At 52.9% G+C, this 22,411-nt stretch overlaps 1 protein-coding gene across 3 annotated transcripts in view; it reads right to left on the reverse strand.

The window, feature by feature from the left end:
• NDRG4 (NDRG family member 4) overlaps positions 1-20,811 on the reverse strand; it is a gene marked incomplete at both ends in the record, with an annotated part of 41,604 nt that extends 20,793 nt beyond the window's left edge. For all 3 annotated transcript variants that reach the window (XM_080702177.1, XM_080702176.1, XM_080702174.1), the window contains 2 exons: positions 3,754-3,848; positions 20,775-20,811. In XM_080702177.1, the coding sequence (XP_080558303.1) occupies positions 3,754-3,848; positions 20,775-20,811 (132 nt within the window). The remainder of the gene's footprint in view (positions 1-3,753; positions 3,849-20,774) is intronic.
• Between the last annotated feature and the right edge of the window lie 1,600 nt (positions 20,812-22,411).

Here is a 22,411-nt window from a genome sequence, read left to right on the forward strand (position 1 = left end):
CACCACGCCCGGCTGGGACCTGTTTTTTTAATGGGCCTTTAGAAAAGCTGATGCAACCTGGTCCCCAGCACAGGGCGTGGTTCTGACTCAGAAAGGAGAGAAGCTTCCAAGGGAGGCAGAAACACAGACCCTTACTCAAGGGTGGGGACATCCCATCTGGTCCTGTTGAAGCAAGAGGCCAGCTGCAGCTGAAGTCAGGCAGAGCTGGAGAGGGAGGGGCAGCTTGCTGGGCTGGGGACAGGGGATGGCAAAGCTGGCCAGCTGGGCAGGAGGGAGCTGCATCTCTCAGGGGCTCCTGGGGCGCGCAGTGGGAGCCACCAGCACAGGAAGCAGCGGCCAAGATGCCCTCGGCGCTCTGCCCTGTGCCCCGGAGCTGGTCAGGACCGGGGATGCACACCCGGCACCAGCAGGCAGCAAGGAGAGCCACGTTTTTGAGCAGTTGCAATGGGTGCAGGTGCAGAGGTCCCTGAGATTTACCGTCTGCTCCACCAAAACCTCAGAAGAGGTCTCTGCTCACATGTCTGGGATGTGTGTGGGGAAGAGGGACTTTGCAGAGTTCTAAGAGACATCTCCCTTCCAAGCTGCCCCCAGCCCATGGCTCCCATCCTGCCCCGGTCTGCACTGAGCGCTGACCGTGGGAGGCGCCGGGCAGGGTGCTGGGGAGACCCAGGCACAAAACAGGCCAGATGGCTGCTCCAGCCACCGGTGGGCAGGGCCTGACACTGGTGGGGTGTTGATATCAGACCCAATGGCCAGCGAAGGCCTCCCTGAGAAGTGGGCATTTGAGCAGAGGCCTGAACGAAGCCAGGAGCCGCTCTGCAAATTCCTGGGCCAGGGCCTCTGGGGCAGAGGGAGCAGCTGGGCATATGAGGTATGTTCATGGAAGCTGGAAAGGAGTGAGCCAGGAGGAAGAGCGGGAGGTGGGGTGGACCACGTCCTGGGTCCCAGGAAGAACTGTGGCTGCAAGAGAGAGATGGCAGTCCCAGGGGAGCTTTAAGCAGAGAGGTGACTTGATACTGTGTGTGTGTGTGTGTGTGTGTGTGTGTGTGTGTGTTACTGGGGTTAACTCAGGGGTATTCTACCTCCGAGCCACACCCCCAGCCCTTTTAATTTTTTGTTTAGAACAGGATCTCACTAGGTTTTAGAGTATCTCGCTATGTTGCCAAGGCTGGTCTTGAACCTGTGATCCTCCTGTCTCAGTCTCTGAAGTACTGGGATCACAGGCGTGAGCCGCTGTGCCCCGCTGACTTGGTGCATTTTTGAAAGAGCAAAGGAAGAAGCAAGGAGACCAGTGAGGAGGTTCCTGCAAGCATCTGGCAGGAGAGGACGGGGTTTGGATCAGGAGTGAGTAAACTTTGGATAAAGAACCAAGTGTGCAGCTCACCGCCAACCCCTGATGGCTGCCCTCCAACACTCTAGGCTCAGCCAAGCATGGTGGTGCCTGCCTGTAATCCCAGTACTTGGGAAACTGAGACAGCAGGTTTAAGGACAGCCTCAGCAACTTAGCAAGACCTCTTTTTTTTTTTTTTTTTTTGTGGTACTGGGGTTCCCGGAAGCCCTTCTACCTCCGGGCTACACTCCCAGACCTATTTTTATATTTTTTTAAATTTGGAAACAGGGTCTCCTAAGCCAGCGCGCGCGGCTGGCTTCGAACCCGTGTGATCCTCCTGTCTCTGCCTCCCAAGCGCGGGGATTACAAGCGTGCGCCACCACGCCCGGCTGCAAGACCTCATTTTTAAAAAGGGGGAAGGGAGCCGGGCATGGTGGTGCACACTTGTAATCCCAACATTCAGGAGGCTGAGACAGGAGGATCGAGGTTTGTGGCCAGACTCAAGTTACTACTTAGGTCCTTTGCAACTCAGTGAGACCCTGTTTCAGAACAAAGAATAAAAAATAGGGCTGGGGGTGTAGTTCAGAGGTAGAATGCCCCTGGGTTCCATCTCCAGTGCCGCAAAAAAAAAAAGGAAAATAATAAAAGGGGGGATATCTGAGGGATATAAAAAGCTCCTGGGTTCAATTCCCAGTACAAAAACAAATAAACAGTACTGTAAGCCTCAAAGGCCAACTCAAAGTTGAGAGGCTGAGACTGGAGGATGGCAGGTTTGAGACCAGCCTCAGCTACTTAGTGAGGTTCTTCGGAACTCAGTGAGACCGTGTTTCATTATTTTTATTTTTATTTTTGGTGGTACTGGGGGTAGAATCCAGGGGCTTTCAGCTTCCCAAGTATTAGGATTACAGGCAAGGCTACCACGCCCGGCTTGCTTGCTTATTTATTTATTTATTTATTGTGTGGTACTGGGGATTGAGCTATACTCCCAGACTAGGTAGCTGAGGCTGACTTCGAACCTGTGCGATCCTCCTGTCTCAGCCTCCCAAGCGTGGGGATTACAAGCGTGAGCCATCATACCCGGCCCATAAGACCGTGTTTCAAAATAAAGAATAAAAAATAGGGCTGGGGGTGTAGCTTGGAGGTAGAATGCCCGTGGGTTCCATCCAGTACAAAAAAAACCAAAAACAAAACAGATACAAATGCACCTTCTGGGGCAGGAGAGCTGGCTTCCTGTGCTTGAGCCCTGGAGCCCTGACTGGCTGCTGGGTCCCCGCGCTGCTCAGTGGCTGCAGGCTCACCTCCTGGTGACAGGAGGCAGGACAGGGCAGAGGCTTGAGAGACTGGGCTCCTGGAAAATAAGGGGCTAAGACATCATAACCACCAGGGCCCCCGGCCTGTGACCCGGAACCTAATGAGCAGGGGACCCACAGCTTCTCCTTGCAAAGTGGTCACTGTCACGGTCACTGGCACGATGGTGCTGGGAAAGCAGACAGGGTGTCACAGCAAGTTTGGGGCAGAATCATAATTTCTAGGGCCTTGATCCCTCCGCTTCCGGTGACCCTGTTGGTGACCCTCACCCTTGGACCTCAGAGTCTAGTGATAAAAAGACAGGAGAGCTGGAAAGGTGGTGCATGCCTGTGATCCCAGTACTTGGGAGGCTGAGAAAGGAGGACTGCAGGTTTGAGCTCAGCCTCAGCAAGTAGTGACACTCTCATCAACTACAACAAAATAGGGCTGGGGGTAGAGCTCAGAGGTAGAATGCCCCTGGGCTCAATCCCCAGTACCACACAGTAAATAAATAAATAAGCAAGCCAGCCGGGCGTGGTAGCCTTGCCTGTAATCCTAATACTTGGGAGGCTGAGACAGGAGAATCACGGGTTCTCGACCAGCCTCAGCTACTTAGTGAGGCCCTCCGCAACCTAGTGAGACTGTTTCAAAGTAAAGAATAAAAAAACAGGGCTGAGGGTGTAGGCCGGAGGTAGAATGCCCCCTGGGTTCAATCCCCAGTTCCGCAAAAACACAAAAGTAAAAATGCAGAGGAGGACACAGACAAGGCAGGCCACGTGGAGGGGGTGGCTCAGGCGCCTAATGGAAGCAGGACTCCCCAAGGGGACCCCCAGAACCAGGGATACCCACATTTTTCTCTAACTTGTGACCCTAACAGCTGTCTGTGCCTTTATCCTCTCACTCATGGGGGGACTCACTCCTGCAGAGCTCCAGCCTCAAGGACACTGGAAGCCATAGCGAGGCTGGCTGGGTCTTGGAGGCGTGGGCACTCGCGCAGGAACAGGGCTGCTCTGGGTGGCTCTCTCCCCTAAACCAAGTCCACTTAATACCAGCAAGGCAGCGGGGAGGATGCGTAGTTCCCCCTCTTCACCACGGGGTGGCGCGCTCGGCCCCGGGACTGCGAATCCGCGACTCACCAGCTCCGTGATGTCCTGGCCCCGGAGCAGGGGCTTCTCCTCGGGGAATCGCAGCTCCTGCAGCCCGGCCATGGTCACGTCGTGGAGCAGGAGCCCTAGGAGGGGGAGAGGGCGGATTGGGGCCGGCTCTGACATTCCCCAGCGAAGAGGGATGTCGCTAGCCAGGGCTGGGGCCGGGGCCGCGAGGACCAAACTGATCCTTCCACAAGGCCAGAGAGTGGCTCCAGGGATGTCATTAACATTATTTGCTCCTAAAAGCTAAGACACATTTTCAAAGGAAAAAAAAAAAAAAACCAACACAAGGGAGACACATGATAACCACTAAAATAGTTTCAAGCAAAATCCTGCACTTGAGCCGGGTGTGGTGGCGCACCCTTGTAATCCCAGCATTAGGGAGGCTGAGATAGGAGGATTGTATTTCGAGGAAACCCTCAGCTTCTTAGGCTCTTTGCAACTCAGTGAGACCCTGTTTCAAAATAAAGAATAAAAAATAGGGCTGGGAGTATTGCTCGGAGGTAGAATGACCCTGGGTTCCATTCCCAGTACCGAAAACAAACAAACAAACAAACAAACAAACAAACAAACAAACACCCCTGCACTTATTGAGAATCACAGCCAGGGCCCAGGGCGGCATGGGAGTGCACAGTCCCTGGGGCTCCAGGCTGGACATGGACTGAGGTGGTGGGGCCCTGTCAGGGCGGTGGGCAGTGTTGTTAAGGGTGCAGGTCAGGGCAGGCGGCCTGCAGGGAGAGGCAAGTTCCCTGACATCTCAGCCCCCAGCTGGGAGGTCCCAGGCCGCTATTTCTGGGCGTTCCTGGAAGATCCTGAACCCTCAGAATCTTAGGCAAAAAAAGGCCACACCTGCACAGGTGTGCACAGGTATGTATATGTGTGTTTTTGAGGAGCCAGCAGAGGGGGCCCAGGGCCCACGAGTTTTCTGGGACTGGCAGTACCCTTTGTCACTACAATGGCAGGGATCAGAATACACCCAAGAGAAACAGTAGCCGAGATGGAAATTCAGAGAATTAAAATTGGCCAGTAACTGCACGGACAATAAAAGTCAAGCTGACTAGAAGTCAGAGATATTAAAATTCAAGTGAGATCCTCTTTGGCCAGTAGAACTGGCAACATGTGGTGTTCACCAAGAGGAACTGAAACTGGCACTTTCTCTGATTGCTGTGGGCATGTACATTGACGTGTCTTTCTGGAGGGCAGTTTTGTAAAATGAACTGAAATTATTTAAAAGGTTCATCCTAGCCGAGCATGGTGGTACCGGCTTGTAATCCCAGTACTTGGGAGGCTGAGATAGGAGGATCACAGGTTTGCAACCGGCCTCAGCTGGCCCTCTGCAACTTAGTGATTCAAATAAAAAAGAATAAAATATGGGGCTTGGAGGTAGAATGCCCCTGACTTCAATCCCCAGTACCAAAATGAAAAAAGAAAAAAATAATAAAAGGTTCATCCTCTCGGATTCAGCAATCCCCTCCCTGGGAGAAGTTCTCTCAGGAAAGCAGAGAGGGCAGTGATGACTTAGCTTCAGGAATGCTCACCACAGCGCCACTGTATGAAGACACACTGAAAGAGACTCGGTGTCCATCCATGGGTCACTAGATACATCATTTTGGGCCAAAACTTGTAAAATATTATTATTATTATTATTATTATTATTATTATTATTATTTTTTTTTGGTGGTACTGGGGGGTGGAACCCAGCGGCTTTCTACCTCCGGGCTACACTCCCAGAATTATTCTATATTTTTTTTGGAAACAGGGTCTCACTAAGTTGCTAAGAGCCTCACTAAGTATCTGAGGCTGGCTTTGAACCTGTGCGATCCTCCTGTCTCAGCCTCCCAAGCGCAGGGATTACAAGCGTGCACCACCACGCCTGGTTTAAAGGATTATTTTATTTAATTAATTAATTTATTTATTTTTGTGTGTGTGGTACTGGGGGTGGAACCCAGAGGCTTTCTACCTCCGGGCTATACTCCCAGCCTTATTTTTTATATTTTATTTTGAAACAGGTCTCACTAAGTTGCTAAAAGCCTCACTAAGTAGCTGATGCTGGCTTCGAACCTGCACGATCCTCCTTTCTCAGCCTCCCAAGCGCGGGGATTACAAGCGTGGGCCACCACGCCCGGCTCTTTAAAGGATTATTTTAAAACATTGGAAAATGCCTACTTCATAAGTAGAAAAAAGCAGCTACAAAAGTAATATGAGGTATTATCCCAAATGTAAGAAGTATGAGTGAGAGTCAGGCATGGAGGTACACACTTGCAAGCCCAGTACTTAGGAGGCTGAGACCGGAGGATTTCAGGTTTGAGGTCAGCCTAGCAACTTAGTGAAACCCTCAGCAACTTAACAATACCGTTTCAATTTTTAAAAAAGCTGGGTTTAGTGGCGCACGCTTGTCATCCCAGCATTTGGGAGGCTGAGACCGTGGGATCGTAGTTCACCAACAGCCTCAGCTACTTAGTGAGGCCCTTTGCAACTCAGTGAAGCCCTGTTTCAAAATAGAGAATAAAAAATAGGGCTGGGGGTATAGCTCAGAGGTAGAATGCCCCTGGGTTCCATCCCCAGTACTGCAAAAAATATATATATTTTTTAATTTTTAAAGGGTGTTAGATTGGAGATAGAAATGCCCCTGAGTTCAATTCTCATTACCCAAAAAAGAAAAAGAAGAAAAGAAATACAAACGGTCCAATCCAAAAACAACAACAACAAAACAAAGAAAACGAAACCCCGGAAGGCAGACTAAAAACAAGAGTCCATCACTGAAACCAGAAAAAAGCATTTCAGAAAGACTATTTGGTGCAAGCCCAGTAACAATTCCTCATCCTTGCAAAGTGTTGGATGGCTCATAGAGTGCTTGCTTGTGCTATTTTCTTTTGCTCTGAAGATGAAGAGACCAAGGGTAAAGGAGGGCCAGTTATTTTCCCAGATAGTCCTGGACTCCTTGATTCCTAACCTAGGAGTTTATTTTTTAATTTTAATTTTTTTTGGCACTGATATTTGGGCCGATTCTAACTCTGAGCTACACCCTTGCACCCCACCCCCACTCCATTTGCGGGTCTGGAGATGGAACCCAGGGACATTTGACCTCCGAGGTACACCCCCTGCCCTATTTTTTATTCTTTATTTTAAAGCAGGGTCTCACTGCCTTGCAAAGGGCCTCACTAAGTAGCCGAGGGTGTCCGCGAACCGCAATCCTCCTGTCTCAGCCTCCCAAATGCTGGCTTTATTTTTGTTTTGAAACAGGGTCTTGCTAGGTTGCTAAGAGTCTCACTAAATTGATGAGGTTTTCTTCAAACCTGCAATTCTCCTGTCTCAGCCTCCAAAATCCTGGGATTTCTGGTGTGCACACCACCAGCCCAGCTCCAGTGTTTTGTTCCCCCCCCCCCCCAAGTCTGGGGACGGAACCCAGGAGCATTCGACCTCCAAGCTACACCCCCTGCCCCTTTTTTTATTCTTTATTTTGAAACCGGGTCTCACTGAGTTGCGGAGGGCCTCACTAAGTAGCTGAGGCTGTCCACCTAACCGCGATCCTCCAGTCTCAGCCTCCCGAATGCTGGGATCACAAGCATGCGCCACCGCACCTGGCTCAGTGCTCATTCTTAAATGCTACTACGTTTTATTTAATTTCTGGGGCTGGAGATCTACCCCAGAGCCCCCCCACACTAGGCAAGCCTCTACCTCTGAGTGGACTGCACCCTCAGCTCTCGGCGCTCACTGTAACACCAGGGCCACCTCACCCAAAAGGAGGGTTCCTTGATTCCTGCCTCCCTCTCTCCTTTTCCAAATCCAATCCCACCCTTTCTTTTGGGTGAAAACCCTCAGACTTTCCCTTCTGCACTGAAGGCAGATGGTGCCCACGGCATCTGGCTGTGCCTGGGCTGGCCGGGGTGCCCCTGGCTGCCCGCACACGGAATCCCCAAGGAGAGCTGCGGGGCCCCGGGGCGCGGGGTGGGAGGCACCGGAGGCTCCTGCCTGCCGGACCGGACCCCTGCACCCCACACCGCACAGGAGTGCAGTTCCTAGTGGTTTCCGAGGAAACTAGCGAACACAACGCGGATGGGCTGTATTTTTAGAAAGGCGCCCTCCCCCTCCCCCGCCCCTCTCTGCCTCCTTTCTGATGCGCGCACACTCGCCCACCCCTCTGGGCGGCGGCTGAAAGAACGACCCCTACCTTGGGAGATTCTTCCCCATTAGGATTTTTTAGCCACCGACCTGTATCCGTGGACACCCAACTGAACTGGGCGCCTGGGCAGCCTGGGGTGTCCTGACCCTCCCCCCAGCCTGTTATGAAACCACCCTGGAGACCATCCTCCCCAGGGAAGGTGCTATTAAAAGGGCCGAGAGTGGGCAGTGCGGGACAGATGGCCGGTGACGGAGGGAGCGTCGGGGAAGGGGTGGACCCGACCGTCTTGGCTGATGGGAAACAGCCCAGGGCCTTGATGGGCTCCCGGGCTCCTGGACAGAGGCCGGAGTGGACGTTCCCACAGCAGGGGTTGAGGGGGTAGTTTCTTCCCAAGAAACTTTGTTTATTTACTTTTGCATTACTGGGGATGGAACCCAGGGGCATTCTACCTCCAAGGTACACCCTTAGCCCTTTCTCTTTCTTTCTTTCTTGTATTGGGGGTGGAACCCAGGGGCTTTTCTACCTCTGGGGCTACACTCCCAGACCTATTTTATACTTTATTTGGAAACAGGCTCTCACTAAGTTGCTGAGAGCCTCACTAAGTAGCTGAGGCTGGCTTCGAACCTATGCGATCCTCCTGTCTCAGCCTCCCAAGCGCAGGGATTACAAGCGTGCGCCATCACCCCTGCCTCTTTTATTCTTTATTTTGAAACAGGGTCTCACTGAGTTGCAAGGGGCCTCGCTAAGTAGTAGCGGAGGCTGGTCTGAAACCGGATCCTCTCATCTCAGCCTCCCAAATGCTGGCATTACAAGTATGTGACACCACACCCGGCTTTTTATTTTTATCTTTTAAAGCAACAAGATGATGAGTTGTGAGACTGTGGGTCAGGCCTAGGCGTTGACAGTACCGGGCACAGGCAAGGTGACCTGGGGGTCTTCGAGGCCACAGGAACGCACTCTTCACCCCAGGGTTCCGCCTCTAGATCCCTTACTTCCTACAGGGCACAAAGAGCTTCAAAACCAAATGTCTGGGATGGGTCCAACCCTTCCACTCCATGGCGGTGAGGTGTGGGGTCACTGAAACCAAGCCCAACATTTCTCCTTGCTCCCCGGCTGACTTTATTTTGGGCAAATCACTAAAAGGATCGTCATATGCAAAATGTGAGTGCTAGCCTCCCTCTGCCCACTTTGGAGAGCTCTGAGGAGTACAAAGACAATAATAGGTTTTGTTTTCAAAAAATGCTTCTTAGCCCTGGCATGGTCGTTCACACCTGTACTCCCAGTATTTCAGAGCCTAAGACCGGAGGATCGAGGTCCGAGGTCAGCCTCAGCAACTTACCAAGACCTTTAGCAACTTAGTGAGATCCTGTTTCTAAATAAAATAGTGCTGGGGGTGTAGTTCAAAGGTAGAAATGTTCCTGGATTCAATTTCTAGAACCAAAACAAAACAAATGGAAAAAAAAAAGGGGGGGTGGTGGTTTCCTTAATATTTTTCTTTTCTTTTATGTAAGCAATTGTCTAACGAGAACAACTAGTCAGATAGAGGTAGGAAGTGGGATGGGACATTTGGAAACACGTGGGGTCTGTGGGCTGGTTTGATGGTGGGGGTCCTATCAACTGCTAGTGCCCAGGAGCCAGAGGTGGGGAGGGGCGTGGAATGCAGGGATGGCTCCACAGGGGAAAGGCTGGCTTCCCGCCCGCCGGTGCCACAGCTGCCCCCAAGCACCGGAACTGAATGAGACCTCTGGCCTCTTTTGCAGAAGCACACGGGGCACGGGTGAGCCTGGGAGAGACCAAACAGAAAGGAGGCAGAGCTGTGGAACAGCTTGTGTTTTTCCAGCCACAGGGTCAGGGGACCAGGACAGTCGCAGTCCAGCTCCAGCCCAAGCTACCCCATGTATGCAGCACTGCTGACAGTCACAAAGACCCCCTCATGAGAAAAGCCTCAGGCAAAGGAAAGCTGTGACAAGGGTGGAATGGAGGGGCCAGGCCAGCTGCCCCCAGGGGAGGGGGTCTGTGTCATGAGAACACTGGATTCTCTGAAACCCACACAATCAAGCCTGCACTGCAGGCCTGGGGTCCCTGATGGGAGTCGGCGCTCAGTGACACACTCAGCTACCCCTCTCCCATGCCAAGCCAGGAAAAGGGTTTGAAAAGAAGCCCCTAAAACCTGGGGTCATCTCCAGCTGCATGACAACGTAGCAGGGCTGGGGCCATCTAGGGAGCCGCCCTCCTACCGGGCCAGCGCCAGCCTGACTCAGGGGGTCGGGAAGGGGCTGAGGACTAAACCCTCCGCTCTCACTATCCCACCTCACAGGTGAAGAAGACTGGCGCAGAAAGGAGTGACAAGTGCCACCCCCCTGTGGCAGATCCAGGAAGGGCCCCGCCACCAGGCTCTGATGCCCCACCCTCCCTGTGGGGACAGATAGACACACACTCTCTCTCTTTCCATGGTACTGGGGATGGAACCCAGGGGCATTCTACCTCCAAGCTACACCCCTAGCCCTATTTTTTAATCTTTATTTTGAAACAGGGTCTCACTGAGTTGCAAAGGGCCTAAGTATCTGAGGCTGGCCGTGAACCGCGATCCTCCTGTCTCAGCCTCCCAAATGCTGGGATTACAAGCGTGCGCCACCACACCCAGCTTCATTGCTTTTCTCTAGTGAAAAGAGATCCGTCTTACTGCTTTCCTCCCTGGGCTCTTATGAATTCCTACCCTGTGTCAACCCTGGTTGCCAACACACACACACACACACACACACACACACACACACACACACGTCACTGACATAAACAGTGCAAGGTCTTACAAGTGGCCAGTGATAAAACCTGGATTTGAACCAGCAGTGTCTGGTTCCAGAGCCCATCTGCTGACGTCTGAGCTACGTCACCTGTAGCTCATGACCCGCTGATTTGGTGGGCCAGTGGTTTAATCTCCCTCCTGGGGCCTCCCAGAGGCCAGAGGCCTGATCCTCTTCATCTGTCGGTCTCCATCAGAGCCCAGGGGCAACAGAGGCTCAGTACCTTTGAGCTGAGTAATTCACCATGAGCACAGACTGGAAATCCCTGGGGCTGACCTGCCACAGAAGCCGTACAAAGGGCTCAGAACCATGAACATCTTTGTTACTCCCGCTCACAGCTCTGCGCAGACCTAATGACGTTAGGCCGGTTTCCTGGTGACGCCTGTCTGGGGTGCAGGGTCTACCCCAGGGTGCTGCCCTGACTGTACCGAGCTGTCATGTCGCCTCCGGCTGGGGCTGTCCCGCAGCCCCTCTTTGTCTTTATGACGCTTGGGAATTGTGCTGGTCAGACAGTTCACGGCGTGTCCTCCGCTTGGGTCTGTCTGTCGTTTTCTCATCATTCTGCTTCCTCCTTTTCTTTATTTGTATTCTTGTCTCCAGTGGTGAGAAGCCTGACTCTCATTATCCATAATATTTTTGCTTATTTGTCCATTTCTAGGATACACTCAAGGTAGTTTTGGGATTGCTACCCACATAAGTTTTTATCATTCAGTTTTTTTGGTGTGTGTGTCCTTAGTGAAAGGATTCTTTTAGACCTAGATTTTTAGAGCCAACTCACTTGTGTGAATTCTTAAAAAGGAAAATGTAATTGAGATAAGCTGCTCATGGTCTTCCTGAAACGTCTTCGCACCCTGGGCCTGAGCCCACAAAGCCGTCCTGTCTGGGTGTGTGCATGCTGCGGCTGCAGCACAGCCTGGGACTCTCAGCACCAGGGACTCTGCGGGTGCGGCTTTTCTCAAGAGTGCCTCATAGGGTCTCCTGGATTCCCTTCCTAGCCGCTGACATCTGTAGGAATTCTGATGTCATGGTGGGGGGGGGGCAGGCAGCAATAGCAGCAAAGGTACAATGCCCACTTTGTTGGCGGACACGGTAGGGTGCATCCTGATTTTAAAAATGTTCAAGCATAGCTGGGCGTGGTGGCGCATGCTTGTAATCCCCGCGCTTGGGAGGCTGAGACAGGAGGATCGCACAGGTTCGAAGCCAGCCTCAGCTACTTAGTGAGGCTCTCAACAACTTAGCGAGACCCTGTTTCCAAATAAAATATAAATAGCTCTGGGTGTATAGCCCAGAGGTAGAAAGCCCCTGGGTTCCACCCCCAGTACCACACACACACACACACACACACACACACACACACACACACACAAAGTTTAAGCATGAAAAAGTGCATCTCAGCGTGGCTGGAACAGAGCTGTCTCATAAAGCCAGAAGCCGAGGCAATGGGCTGAGGTGTAAGCTCCGTGTCCCTGCACACGTGGCTCCAGATGTTAACCACAGACATAATAAATCTCATTCACTGACCGACGGGCAGGGCATAGGGAACTAGAATCCCAGTGACACATTCCATCTGGGCAGCTGCTGTGCAGAGCCAGGGAAAGTCCCACTGTGGCAGAAACTACTCCTTGTCCCATCTGGTCCTCCCTCGACAATAGATTCTCAAATATATTTTATTTTTATTTTTTTGTGGTACTGGGGATGAAACCCAGGGACCCTTTACCTCCAGGCTACACTCTCAGACCTATTTTATATTTTATTTGGAAACAGTGTCTCACTAGGTTGCTGAGAGCCTCACTAAGCAGAGGCTGGCTTCTAGCCTGCTCTATCCTCCTGTCTCAGCCTTGCAAACTGAAATTTGGGATTATAAGCGTGCGCCACCACGCCCGGTGGTAGTGTTCTTACAAGAGGAGAAAGGCTTTTCTTTGACTCTGTCCCTTACCAGCTGGCTAGAATACAGATAGGATAGCAGGAGCTTGGGCAGCTGTTTTGGACTCTCAAGCAGGACCCTAAAGGTGGCAGAGTGGTACTCCAGAAGGGCTCTAGGTGACCGACAATCATGAAGCCAGGATTTGTTATCAATTTCACATGCCCTGCTCATTAACAGGAGATACACGCTTTTATCTTAATACTATCATATATGTTCTGTCACTTACAGTTGAAGCTAATCTGAATGGGACAGACTGGACATTTTGGTGGGAGATCCAAGAAGGGAAACAATGGGACTTTCCTGGAGGAAAACAGGGGTCTCCAGAGGCAACCCAGACCCTGCAGCTTCCCTGCAGCAGGGAGCATAACCCGTGATGCGATTCTCCAGGATATTTAAACAAGTACACTGGTCCCCCCTTTTTTTTCTTTGTGGTTCTGGGTATGGAACCCAGGGGCATTCTACCTCCGAACTACACCCCCAGTCCGTCTGTCTGTCCATCCGTCCTTCCTTCCTTGCTTCCTTCCTTTCTTTCATACTGGGGGGTGGAACCCAGGGGCTTCACTACCTCTGGGCTATACTCCCAGACCTATTTTATACTTTATTTGGAAACAGGGTCTCATTAAGGTGCTGAGAGCCTCACTAAGTAGCTGAGGCTGGCATCAAACCTGTGCGATCCGCCTGTCTCAGCCTCCCAATTTTTATTCCTTATTTTGAAACAGGGTCTCACTGAGTTGCAAAGGGCCTCACTAAGTAGCTGAGGCTATTCTTGAACCGCAATCCTCCTGACTCAGCCTCCCAAATGCCGGGATTACAGGCATACCCCACCACACTCGGCTTCTTTATTCTTTATTTTGAAACAGGGTCTCACTATCTTGCAGAGGGCCTCACGAAGTATCTGAAGCTGCCTGTGAATCTGTGATCTTCCTGTCTCAGCCTCCCAAGTACTGGGATTACAAGCATGCGCCACCACACCCGGCTGCCCACCAGCCCCTTCTAACACACAACTAAAAACTTCACAATAATTGTATCAACATGGGTAGCCAAGACCTATATTAAAAAGTTAAAAGGCTAGCCAGGCGTGGTGGCGTACGCTTGTAATCCCCGCACTTGGGAGGCAGAGACAGGAGGATCGCGCAGGTTCGAAGCCAGCCGCACGCGCTGGCTTAGGAGACCCTGTTTCCAAATTTAAAAAAAATGTAAAAATACGTCTGGGAGTGTAGCCCGGAGGTAGAAGGGCTTCCAGGAACCCCAGTACCACCAAAAAAAAAAAAAAAAAAAAAAGTTAAAAGGCTTAGCTTAGCACTTTTGTCACAGATTTTCAAGTTTCTTTAACACAGGTGCCTCGCTCAATTCGGCTGTGCATCTTTGCCCAATCTGGCATCTCTCCCAGAGACAAAGAAACACGTGTCCTGGATCTTTAGTCAAGATGCAGAGGTAAGCTGAGGCCAGGAGTCTCCTCCAGCACAGGCGTCTGCCACAGTCTGAGAAGAGTACGGCCCGAGGGCGCATCTTTCTCACTGGGCGGTTTTTCTCAGTGAAGGTCCCCTGCCCTCTGCACTGGCCAGCTCACTAGCACTTTGTGGAACAATGGTCACCTGCAGAGCAGGACTCGAAGCCACTTCCAGAGTTGCTTATTGCATGTAGCTGCCCCCCCCCCCCGCACACGTGAAGCATATGTTTGTGGGAGAGGCCTACACACGAGTGCCCCCCAACACCCAGACCATTTCTTCTTGGGTTTCCCTTTGGGAAGCCTCCCCCCCCCCCACCATTCTCAATCCATGAGGTTCAGGCGGGAGATACCTGCCCCCGGGACCATGAGGCAGACCAGGCCCAAGTCATCCATTCGTCCACCCATTCACCAGATACTGGCTGGGCACCTACGACGGGCCGAGCATCCATAATCCAAAAGTCCCCACGGCTCCAACATCTCAACTGCTCCGAAATCTCTAATGCCGTGAGCAATGACAGGATGCTCAAAAGTTTTGAATTCTGGAGCATTTTGGATTAGAGATTTTTGAATTAGGAATGCCGAATCAGTAAAGTTTATGCAAATATTCCCAAATTGGGGGGAAAAAAAAACTCTGAAATGTGAAACACTTCTGGTCTCAAGCACTTTAGGAGGTTTTTTTTTTTTTTTTTTTTTTTTTTTTTTTGGTGGTACTGGGGTTCCTGGAAGCCCTTCTACCTCTGGGCTACACTCCCAGACCTATTTTCTGTATTTTTGAAACAGGGTCTTTTGAGCCAGCGCAGCCTCGATCCTCCTGCCTCTGCCTCCCAAGCGCAGGGATTACAAGCGTGCGCCACCACGCCCATCTGCACTTTAGGAATTTAAAGAATACTCAACCTGCATGTTTTAGGTACTGTCCGAGGCATGGGAGATAAAATACTGGCCGTCACAGAGGTTCCCATCTTTGTGGGGCTTTCAGGAGGAGGTATATAATAAATAAGTCTAAGTAAATATACGGCATGTCAGACACTCTAAGAATAGTGACAGAAGCGACATCAGGGGAGAGAGTGGGTTCCAGGGGGCCGTGACCCAAGACAGGGCAGTAAGCTGGACATGGCGGCGCATGCCTGTCATCTCCATATTTGGAAGGCTGAGATGGAGGATAGGTTTGAGGACAGCCTCGGCAATGTGATGAGATTCTCAGCCATCTAGTGAGATTCTGTTTCAAAACAAAAATAGGAAGAATAATAAAACAAGGCTAGGGGTGTAGCTCAGAGGTAAAATGCCCCTAAGTTCAATCTCCCAGGACCACAAAAGTAAAATAAAATAAGGTGGTCAGAGATGTCACTTTGCTGAGAAGGCGGGCATGAGCAAAGATTGCAAGGCTTGGCTTGGAGGCTTGGCACGGCTGAAAGATACTCGGGCAGAGGGCACAGCCCAAGCAGAGGCTACAAGGCACGTCCTCGCCTGGTGTGTTCAAGGCAATTAGAGGAAACCAAGCCGGGGCTGCTGGTGAGGGGGAGAGAGGCAGGTGAGCCCAGAGGCAGGGCCAGGTACCAGGCCACACTCGACCCAGAAGGTTCATAGGAAAGCCTTGTTCTTTTTTATTTTTATTTTTTTGTGGGTCTGGGGATGGAACCCAAAGGCCTTTGACCTCCGAGCTACACTCCTGGGACTGGTTTTCAGTGGTGGCTGTGACGGACCACCACAAACGGCGGCTTAAAGTATCACACTGCTCTCCTCTTACAGCTCTGGCCGTTGAGCCTGCAACATTTCATTGGGTACAAAGCAAGGTGTCTGCCCAGCTGTACCTGCCGGGGCAATCTAGGGCAAAACCTGTTTCCCTGCCTCTCCCAGCTCCCTGGGTCCCTTTCTCCCTCTTCCAGGCTGAGAGTGGAACGTTTCACATCAGTCACCAAGTTGTTACCTCTGTCATGGAACATCCTCTCCTCCCTCTGACAAGGGTGCTCGTGGATGCACTTAGGGCCTTCTGGATAACCCAGGAAAGTCTTTCCACCCAAAATCCTAAACTTGAGCGGGGCGTGGTGGCGCACACTTATTATCCCAGTACTTGGGAAGTTGAGACAGGATGATAGCAGGTTTGCGAGCAGTCTCAGCTATTTATGCCCTTGGAAACTTAGTGAGACCCTGTTTCAAAATAAAGAACAAAAAATAGGGCTGGGGTATAGCTCGGAGGTAGAATGCCCCTGGGTTCCATCACCAGTACTGCAAAAATAATTAAGTTAAATTAAAACATTTTTTGGTGGGTCTGAGGATGGAACCCAGAGGGCATTCTACCTCCCAGCTACAACCCCTGCCCTATTTTTTTTTTTTATTCTTTATTTTGAAACAGGGTCTCACTAAGTTGCAGAGGGCCTCACTAAGTAGCTGAGGCTGTCCGCGAACAGCGATCCTGTCTCAGCCTCCTGAATGCTGGGATTACAAGTGTGCGCCACCATGCCCAGCCTAAATTAAATTTTTTAAAATCCTAAACTTCATCACATTTGCAAAGTGCCTTTTGGTGCTGGGGATTGAACCCAGGTGCATTCTACCTCCGAGCTACACCCCCAGTCCGACTTTTTATTCTTTATTTTGAAACAGGGTCTCACTAAATTGTAGAGTAAGTAGCTGAGGCTGGCCACAAACCCAGATCCTCTCAAGTACCGGGATTACAAGTGTGTACTGTACCACCACACCCGGCCCCAATACATATTTTTTAAGGCAAGAAACATTTCAGAACATTTTTGAGCCAGATATCTTGGTTCAGATTCCAGCCAGCCACTGAACATCCGCGAGATCTTGGTAAATAACTTAACCGGTCTGTTCCTCAGTCTACTTATTTGTAAAAGAAAAGAATTGATAGCAAACAGCCTTTCAGGTGGATAAATAATCTTTGGCAGCAGCATCTGCAGCTACCCCCACGTTACGGGTTCACAGGTAGGATGGCACCCTTCCACTATCAGGCCGTTAGGTTGTTTCCACTGTTTTTCTTCTAAAAAACAACGATCAAATTGTTCATTTGATCAAAAAAGCATCAACATCCTTGAACAAATATCTCTGTACACAACCTTTATTTGTTCCTAAAAACTCAACTGCTGAGTCACAGATCACACATATTTTTAAGCTTTTGATACATCGTTGCCAACTTGCCCTTCATAAGAGTTGTGTTGCTTCTGGCCTGCACAGCAGAACAGCAGGTCCATCCCCCCACACTGCCCTCCTGAGGCCCTGGCATCTAAAGGTTTTCAGGTCCCCCTCTTCCCGCCCCTTGCTTATCTCTATGACCCTGCGGGGACCTCACAGCATCCCGCAAAGCAGTGGTGTTTGCTGGAATGGATGAACCGGAATTGAGGATGCGGGGGTTTTCTTTTAGCCTCCTAGGGCATATCCATGCTTGTTTCTCCCTCATGTAAAATGTGGGTCAACATACCCGCCAACAACGAAACCCTATTTAAATGTAGTCTGTAAAATTGTGTAAGGCTATGAGTTCCATGCAGGAAAAAAAATAAATAAATAAAACCAAAGTTCTGCACATAAATGGCAAAACTTTAGCTTTCTAATCCCACATCAAGTCTATTTTTAAAAATTGCCCAGAACCAATACAGAGGCTCCCAAGGGACCCCTTCAGAGCCCCAAATCTGCCATTTTAGAACCCCTGGTGCCTCTGAACCGTCTTGGAAACATACTGTTTGGGTACAAATGCACAAAAAACAATTGCCTTCCTATTTGCAAATAGATGGATGTCCCACTTTCCCACATCACACCAATAAATTAAAAAATCACTCAGCTACCAAAAATCTGTCCTCTGAGGAACAGCCTGCATTTGTACCCAGGCGTGGCAAGGATGGGGCACCACAGAATCCCTTCTCTCTTTCTCAGAAAGCCTGTCAGCCTTATTCCTATTTTACTCATGAGGAGACTGGGGCTCCCAGAAGCTAAGAATTTTCCCAGGTGCTGAGAAGCAGAGAAGAGACCCCGAGCTTCACATGCTCTGGTTGCAAAATCCCTGCCTTCCTGCTCTCTGTTGCAGTGAGATCCCGGGGGAGGCCTGGGCACTGCAGGTCTCTACTGGCATCTGTTATCAGTCCAGCCTTGGAACGGCCCATCACCGCCCTGTTTTTTCCAGAACAAAAAGATACGCTGGTCCTGGGCAGGACAACTCATGGACACCCCTCCAGGCCCTGTGTGAGGGGCTCCTGGCTTCCTGCACCTGTTCTTAGACCTGATATGTCCAACCCGAAGGGCCTGACCCCAGATGCTGTCCCCATTCTGTCCCATAGGATGGGAACCTGAAAACTAAGTAGGGGCCCCCAAAGACACATCTCAGAAAGGCCTGGCGTGTGTGGAGAACTCAGCCAAGGAGCTGGACACCTGAAGAGAAGAAAGCAAAGGGGAGGAGGAGACCCCAAGACACGGAGGAGGCAGCTCAGGGACCAGGGCCCGGCAACTGCCCCGTGCTGACCGCCCGCTCCACACTGCGCTCACGATGGACACACGCTCACATCCAGCCTCCAAACAACCCAGCCGGAAGGTACCGCGACGACCCCACTTCACAGATGAGGGGAATAAAGTGTGGAGCCGCCATGAGACTGGCCCGAAGCCAGGCGGTCATGTGCAGGGACCACACCCGAGGGGGCCGACTCTTCATGGCAGGATGAATGTGAGGAGTGACTGGCCTCCTTGGGAAAATAATAAAAGCTAAACGGATATGAGGGTTTTTTCTTTTAATGTTCAATGAAAGGACTTCCTAATGCTGAGAGAGGGTTGGAGGGCTCTGCATAATCACGCTGGAGGCACAGCTGGTGAGTGGGCTGTGTGAACTTGGACTCAATCAACAACTATTGAGCACTTGCTGTATGCTACCACAGTAAATCAACCGCTGTCCCTGGACCCGCTTATCATCCAAGGGGAGGGGCCAGCGAGTCAGAAACCTCACAGCTGTATTTGACAGGGATAAAGTGGGGTGGCTGCAGATCCAGATCTATAGCACCTAATCAGACAGAGCAGGGTTCTTGCCTGGCCAAGGGCTTAGAAAGTGGCAGAACCACTGGGCAAGGTGGCACTTGGGAGGCTGAGACAGGAGGAGTGCAGGTTCCAGACCAGCCTCGGCAACTTAGCAAGACCCTCAACAACCTAGTAAGAGCTTGTTTAAAATAAACAAACAAACAATTAAACAAATAAATAAAATTAAAAAGGGCTGGAGGTAGAATGTCCCTGGGTTCAATCCCCAGTGCCCCAAAGGAAAAAAAAAAAGTGCCAGAAGCTGTCAAACTTCTCTTGAATGGAGGACAGTTCCTGCTACCTGCTCCAGGAAGTGAGGGCCCGCAGGATTGTGTAGGTGGCAGAGGAAGAGAAGGAGGAATCCAGTTCCACTCTCTAAGCAGGGCTCTAAAAGCCCTGGGGCTATGAGAACTTTCCCTGCCTGGCATTGCATGTTCAGAGTTAGTGAGCAGGCCTGCCTCAGGGTGAGCCCCACAAGGTGGGTGCCAGGACCACCCAGCCAGTTTCCAGGGCCCCAGAAACAGCCTCCACCTTCCCTTGCCTATGAGTTGGCCATGACCTGCTCCTGATTTAACACATGGCCCCCAAACCTCACCTGACCTATTCTCTACCTCTCACTGCCCCAACACACACACATACACACCCTTTGGCCACAGTGCCACCACCAGACCCAGCCTCTCTCAGACCCCATGACATAGGCCAGTCCCTTCAGTCCTTGACCTGTAATGCCACTTACCTCTTCAAGAACAGAAATCTACTTTTAGTGTCTTCAAATGTTGCCACATAATTAACCTCTCTGCCGCCCTCCTGCGCCCTGTTCCAGACCCCATCCTGTGTCCTGAGTGCACCCTGAGGTTGCTGCCTCCCGTCCACCTTAGAATAGGGCTCCTGTGCAATTGCCCTGGACAGGAAGGTCCTTGAGGCAGGAGCCAAACCCCTGAGGTGCCAGCTGACATGCCCTGGAGTGCGTTCATTCCAAGAGTTCATGGAGTATCCAGCGACTCAGGGCACCTACAGGTCCCAGGTGGTGGGGTCTGGACCAGGGCCGCACTCCTCTGGGTCTCTACACACTCCCTGTCCTGGGGCGAACGCAGAAGCCTCGGGGCTACAGTCGTGCAATGCCTGGGTCGGCATCTCCCAAGCGGGAAGCCCTGGCCGGTCCCGGCTCCCTCTTCCACCCGGTCCTCTGGGCAGCACCCAGCCTCCCCCGTGGACCCCCCCCCCACTACGCGGGATGCGGGTTTCCAGTAAGGCATCTGGTCACTTCTCCGGAGGGGCCCCGGTGGCCGCGGTCCAATCTGGCTCCCCACTTCCCAGGCCATCCGACCTCGCTCCCAGCAAACTTCTGCGGCTCAGATGCCTGACGCGGGTCAGATGCCCGACACGGGTCCTGCCGCGCGCGAGCCCAGAGAGCTCCTTTCTTGGGGGACCTGGGCCACAACGGGAGGGTGGGGTCTCCGCGCTCCGTTTCGGGGTGCTGACCGGAGTTGGGCTGGGCGGAGACCCCGGGGTTGGACCCGCGATCCGCGGCGCTCGCTCCACCCGCGGGGACCTGGAGAACCGGGCGAGCCGGGCGGGGCGCAGCCTCAGGTGCTCCCGGGGACGCCCCAGCTCGGGATCGGTTCAAGTGGGTGGCTTGGGCACCCAGTTCCGCTCGGGCCCGACCCCAGCTCCCATCGGAAAGTGGCGGGCGGAGGCGAAGGGCCGCGGTACCTGCCAGCAGTTCCATCCTGTGCCCCAGCACCTTCATCGCGGCGCGGCGCGGGAGCTCGGGCTGCGGCGTCGGGGAGCGCGCTCGGCGGAGCGGGCAGGAGCAGCAGCCCCGGCTCCCGCCGCCCCCTCCGCCACGGGTTAAAAAAATCCACCAATTGCACGGCCGCGCACCCCCAAAGGCGCCCGCCGCCACCTGGCCCCGCGAACTCGGCGAGGCGGGGGTGCCGGGGAGGGTGCGGCGAGCCGCGGGCGGGGCCGCCGCCGGGACAAAGAGGCCGGCCGCCCCCGGGCCCCGGTCCGCGCGGGAGGGCAGGGGCGAGCCTGGGCGCGCGCGGGGGCCGGAGGGCCCGGGGAGGGGGCCGGGGCTGCCGGGCCAGGCGGCCACTCACCGGGGCTGGGGGCCGCCGCCGCCCCCGCGCTGCAGGTGCACGAGCTGGCGCTGGCGCTGGGGCGAGCGCAGCCCCTCCGCGGCCGGGCGGGGCGTGCCCACGTGGGTGTGGTGGCGCGGGGCCCTCCGGAGAGCCAGCGGGCCCCAGACGCGCGAGCCGAGCGAGACCCCGGCGCCGTGCAGTCCCCGCCCCCGGCTCGCCTCTCCTGGGCGCTGGGGAGGATCCGGCCTCTGGGGCCCGCTCGCCCCTCCGGTGCGGCCCCTGTAGCCGCGCGGCCTCGGGCTCCCAGGGGTGGGGGCGGCCTCGGCTTCAGCCTTTGTTTCAATTCCCAGCCCGATAGAGACGCCCGTACCCCGCCGCCTCGCCCGCTCCCCACCTCGTAGCTCAGCAGCACCAGCGGCCTGGGAACCGCTGGAGAAAATGCTGGTGGGGGGTCGGGGAGAATCGGAGACTCAGGGACCCTTGAGGCACATCCTCAGGTTTTCGAAGCCTGAGGGTTTCCTTGTGGATTTTTTTTTTTTTTTTTCAGTCTACTGGCAAAGGTGTTCTGTCTGGACACTGAGAGTCCTGCTCAGGGTGTGTTAAGGTCCAGTTCACACTCCATTATCAGAGCGAGGAGAAAGGAAGGGGTCATCGGGCTGTGGCCCAGTGCCAGCCGCCCTCAGCTCCCCCCATAAGGGAAGGCCAAGGGCCAAAGTTCATACTCCGGGGAGTATGGGATTCTGGTGACCTGGGAAAAATGTATCTGGGAAAGAAAGCTCAACATGAGGGCTCCTGAGACTGGAGTTCTATTCAGACTCAACAGCGACCTTGGGCTGAGCAGGGCACTCTCCCTCCTCGGATTCCACCCTTTGGGTACAGGAAGCAAATACTGGACTATGTCATCCTGGAGGGCCAGGAGGAGCTGCAGCACCTACCTGCTCTCTCTCCAGCCACCTTGGTGGGAGCTGGTTTATGGTGACATCTTGGCTATTCCTCCTCTCTGGGCAGCTCTGGTGAATTAACCAACCTGCCAAGGTTTTGGGAGCTCCAGATGGGTTGCGTATTCCTGCTAGGGGTGCAGCACACAAACCCTTGAAAGCAGCAAGCTTGGCTTGCTGGGGAAAGTCCTGCCTTTGTTTCCTCCTTTGTAAAGGGGAGGGCGGCGGAGGTCAATAGTGATAGAGTGAACCTCCATCTGGAAGACTTCTTCCACTAGGCTGTGGCCCTGCGCCGAGGAGCCACAGGCTGCATCTGTGACTCCCAGCT

The sequence above is a fragment of the Muscardinus avellanarius genome (assembly GCF_963383645.1).
Source record: "Muscardinus avellanarius genome assembly, chromosome: 10".
Taxonomy (NCBI): Eukaryota; Metazoa; Chordata; class Mammalia; order Rodentia; family Gliridae; genus Muscardinus; species Muscardinus avellanarius.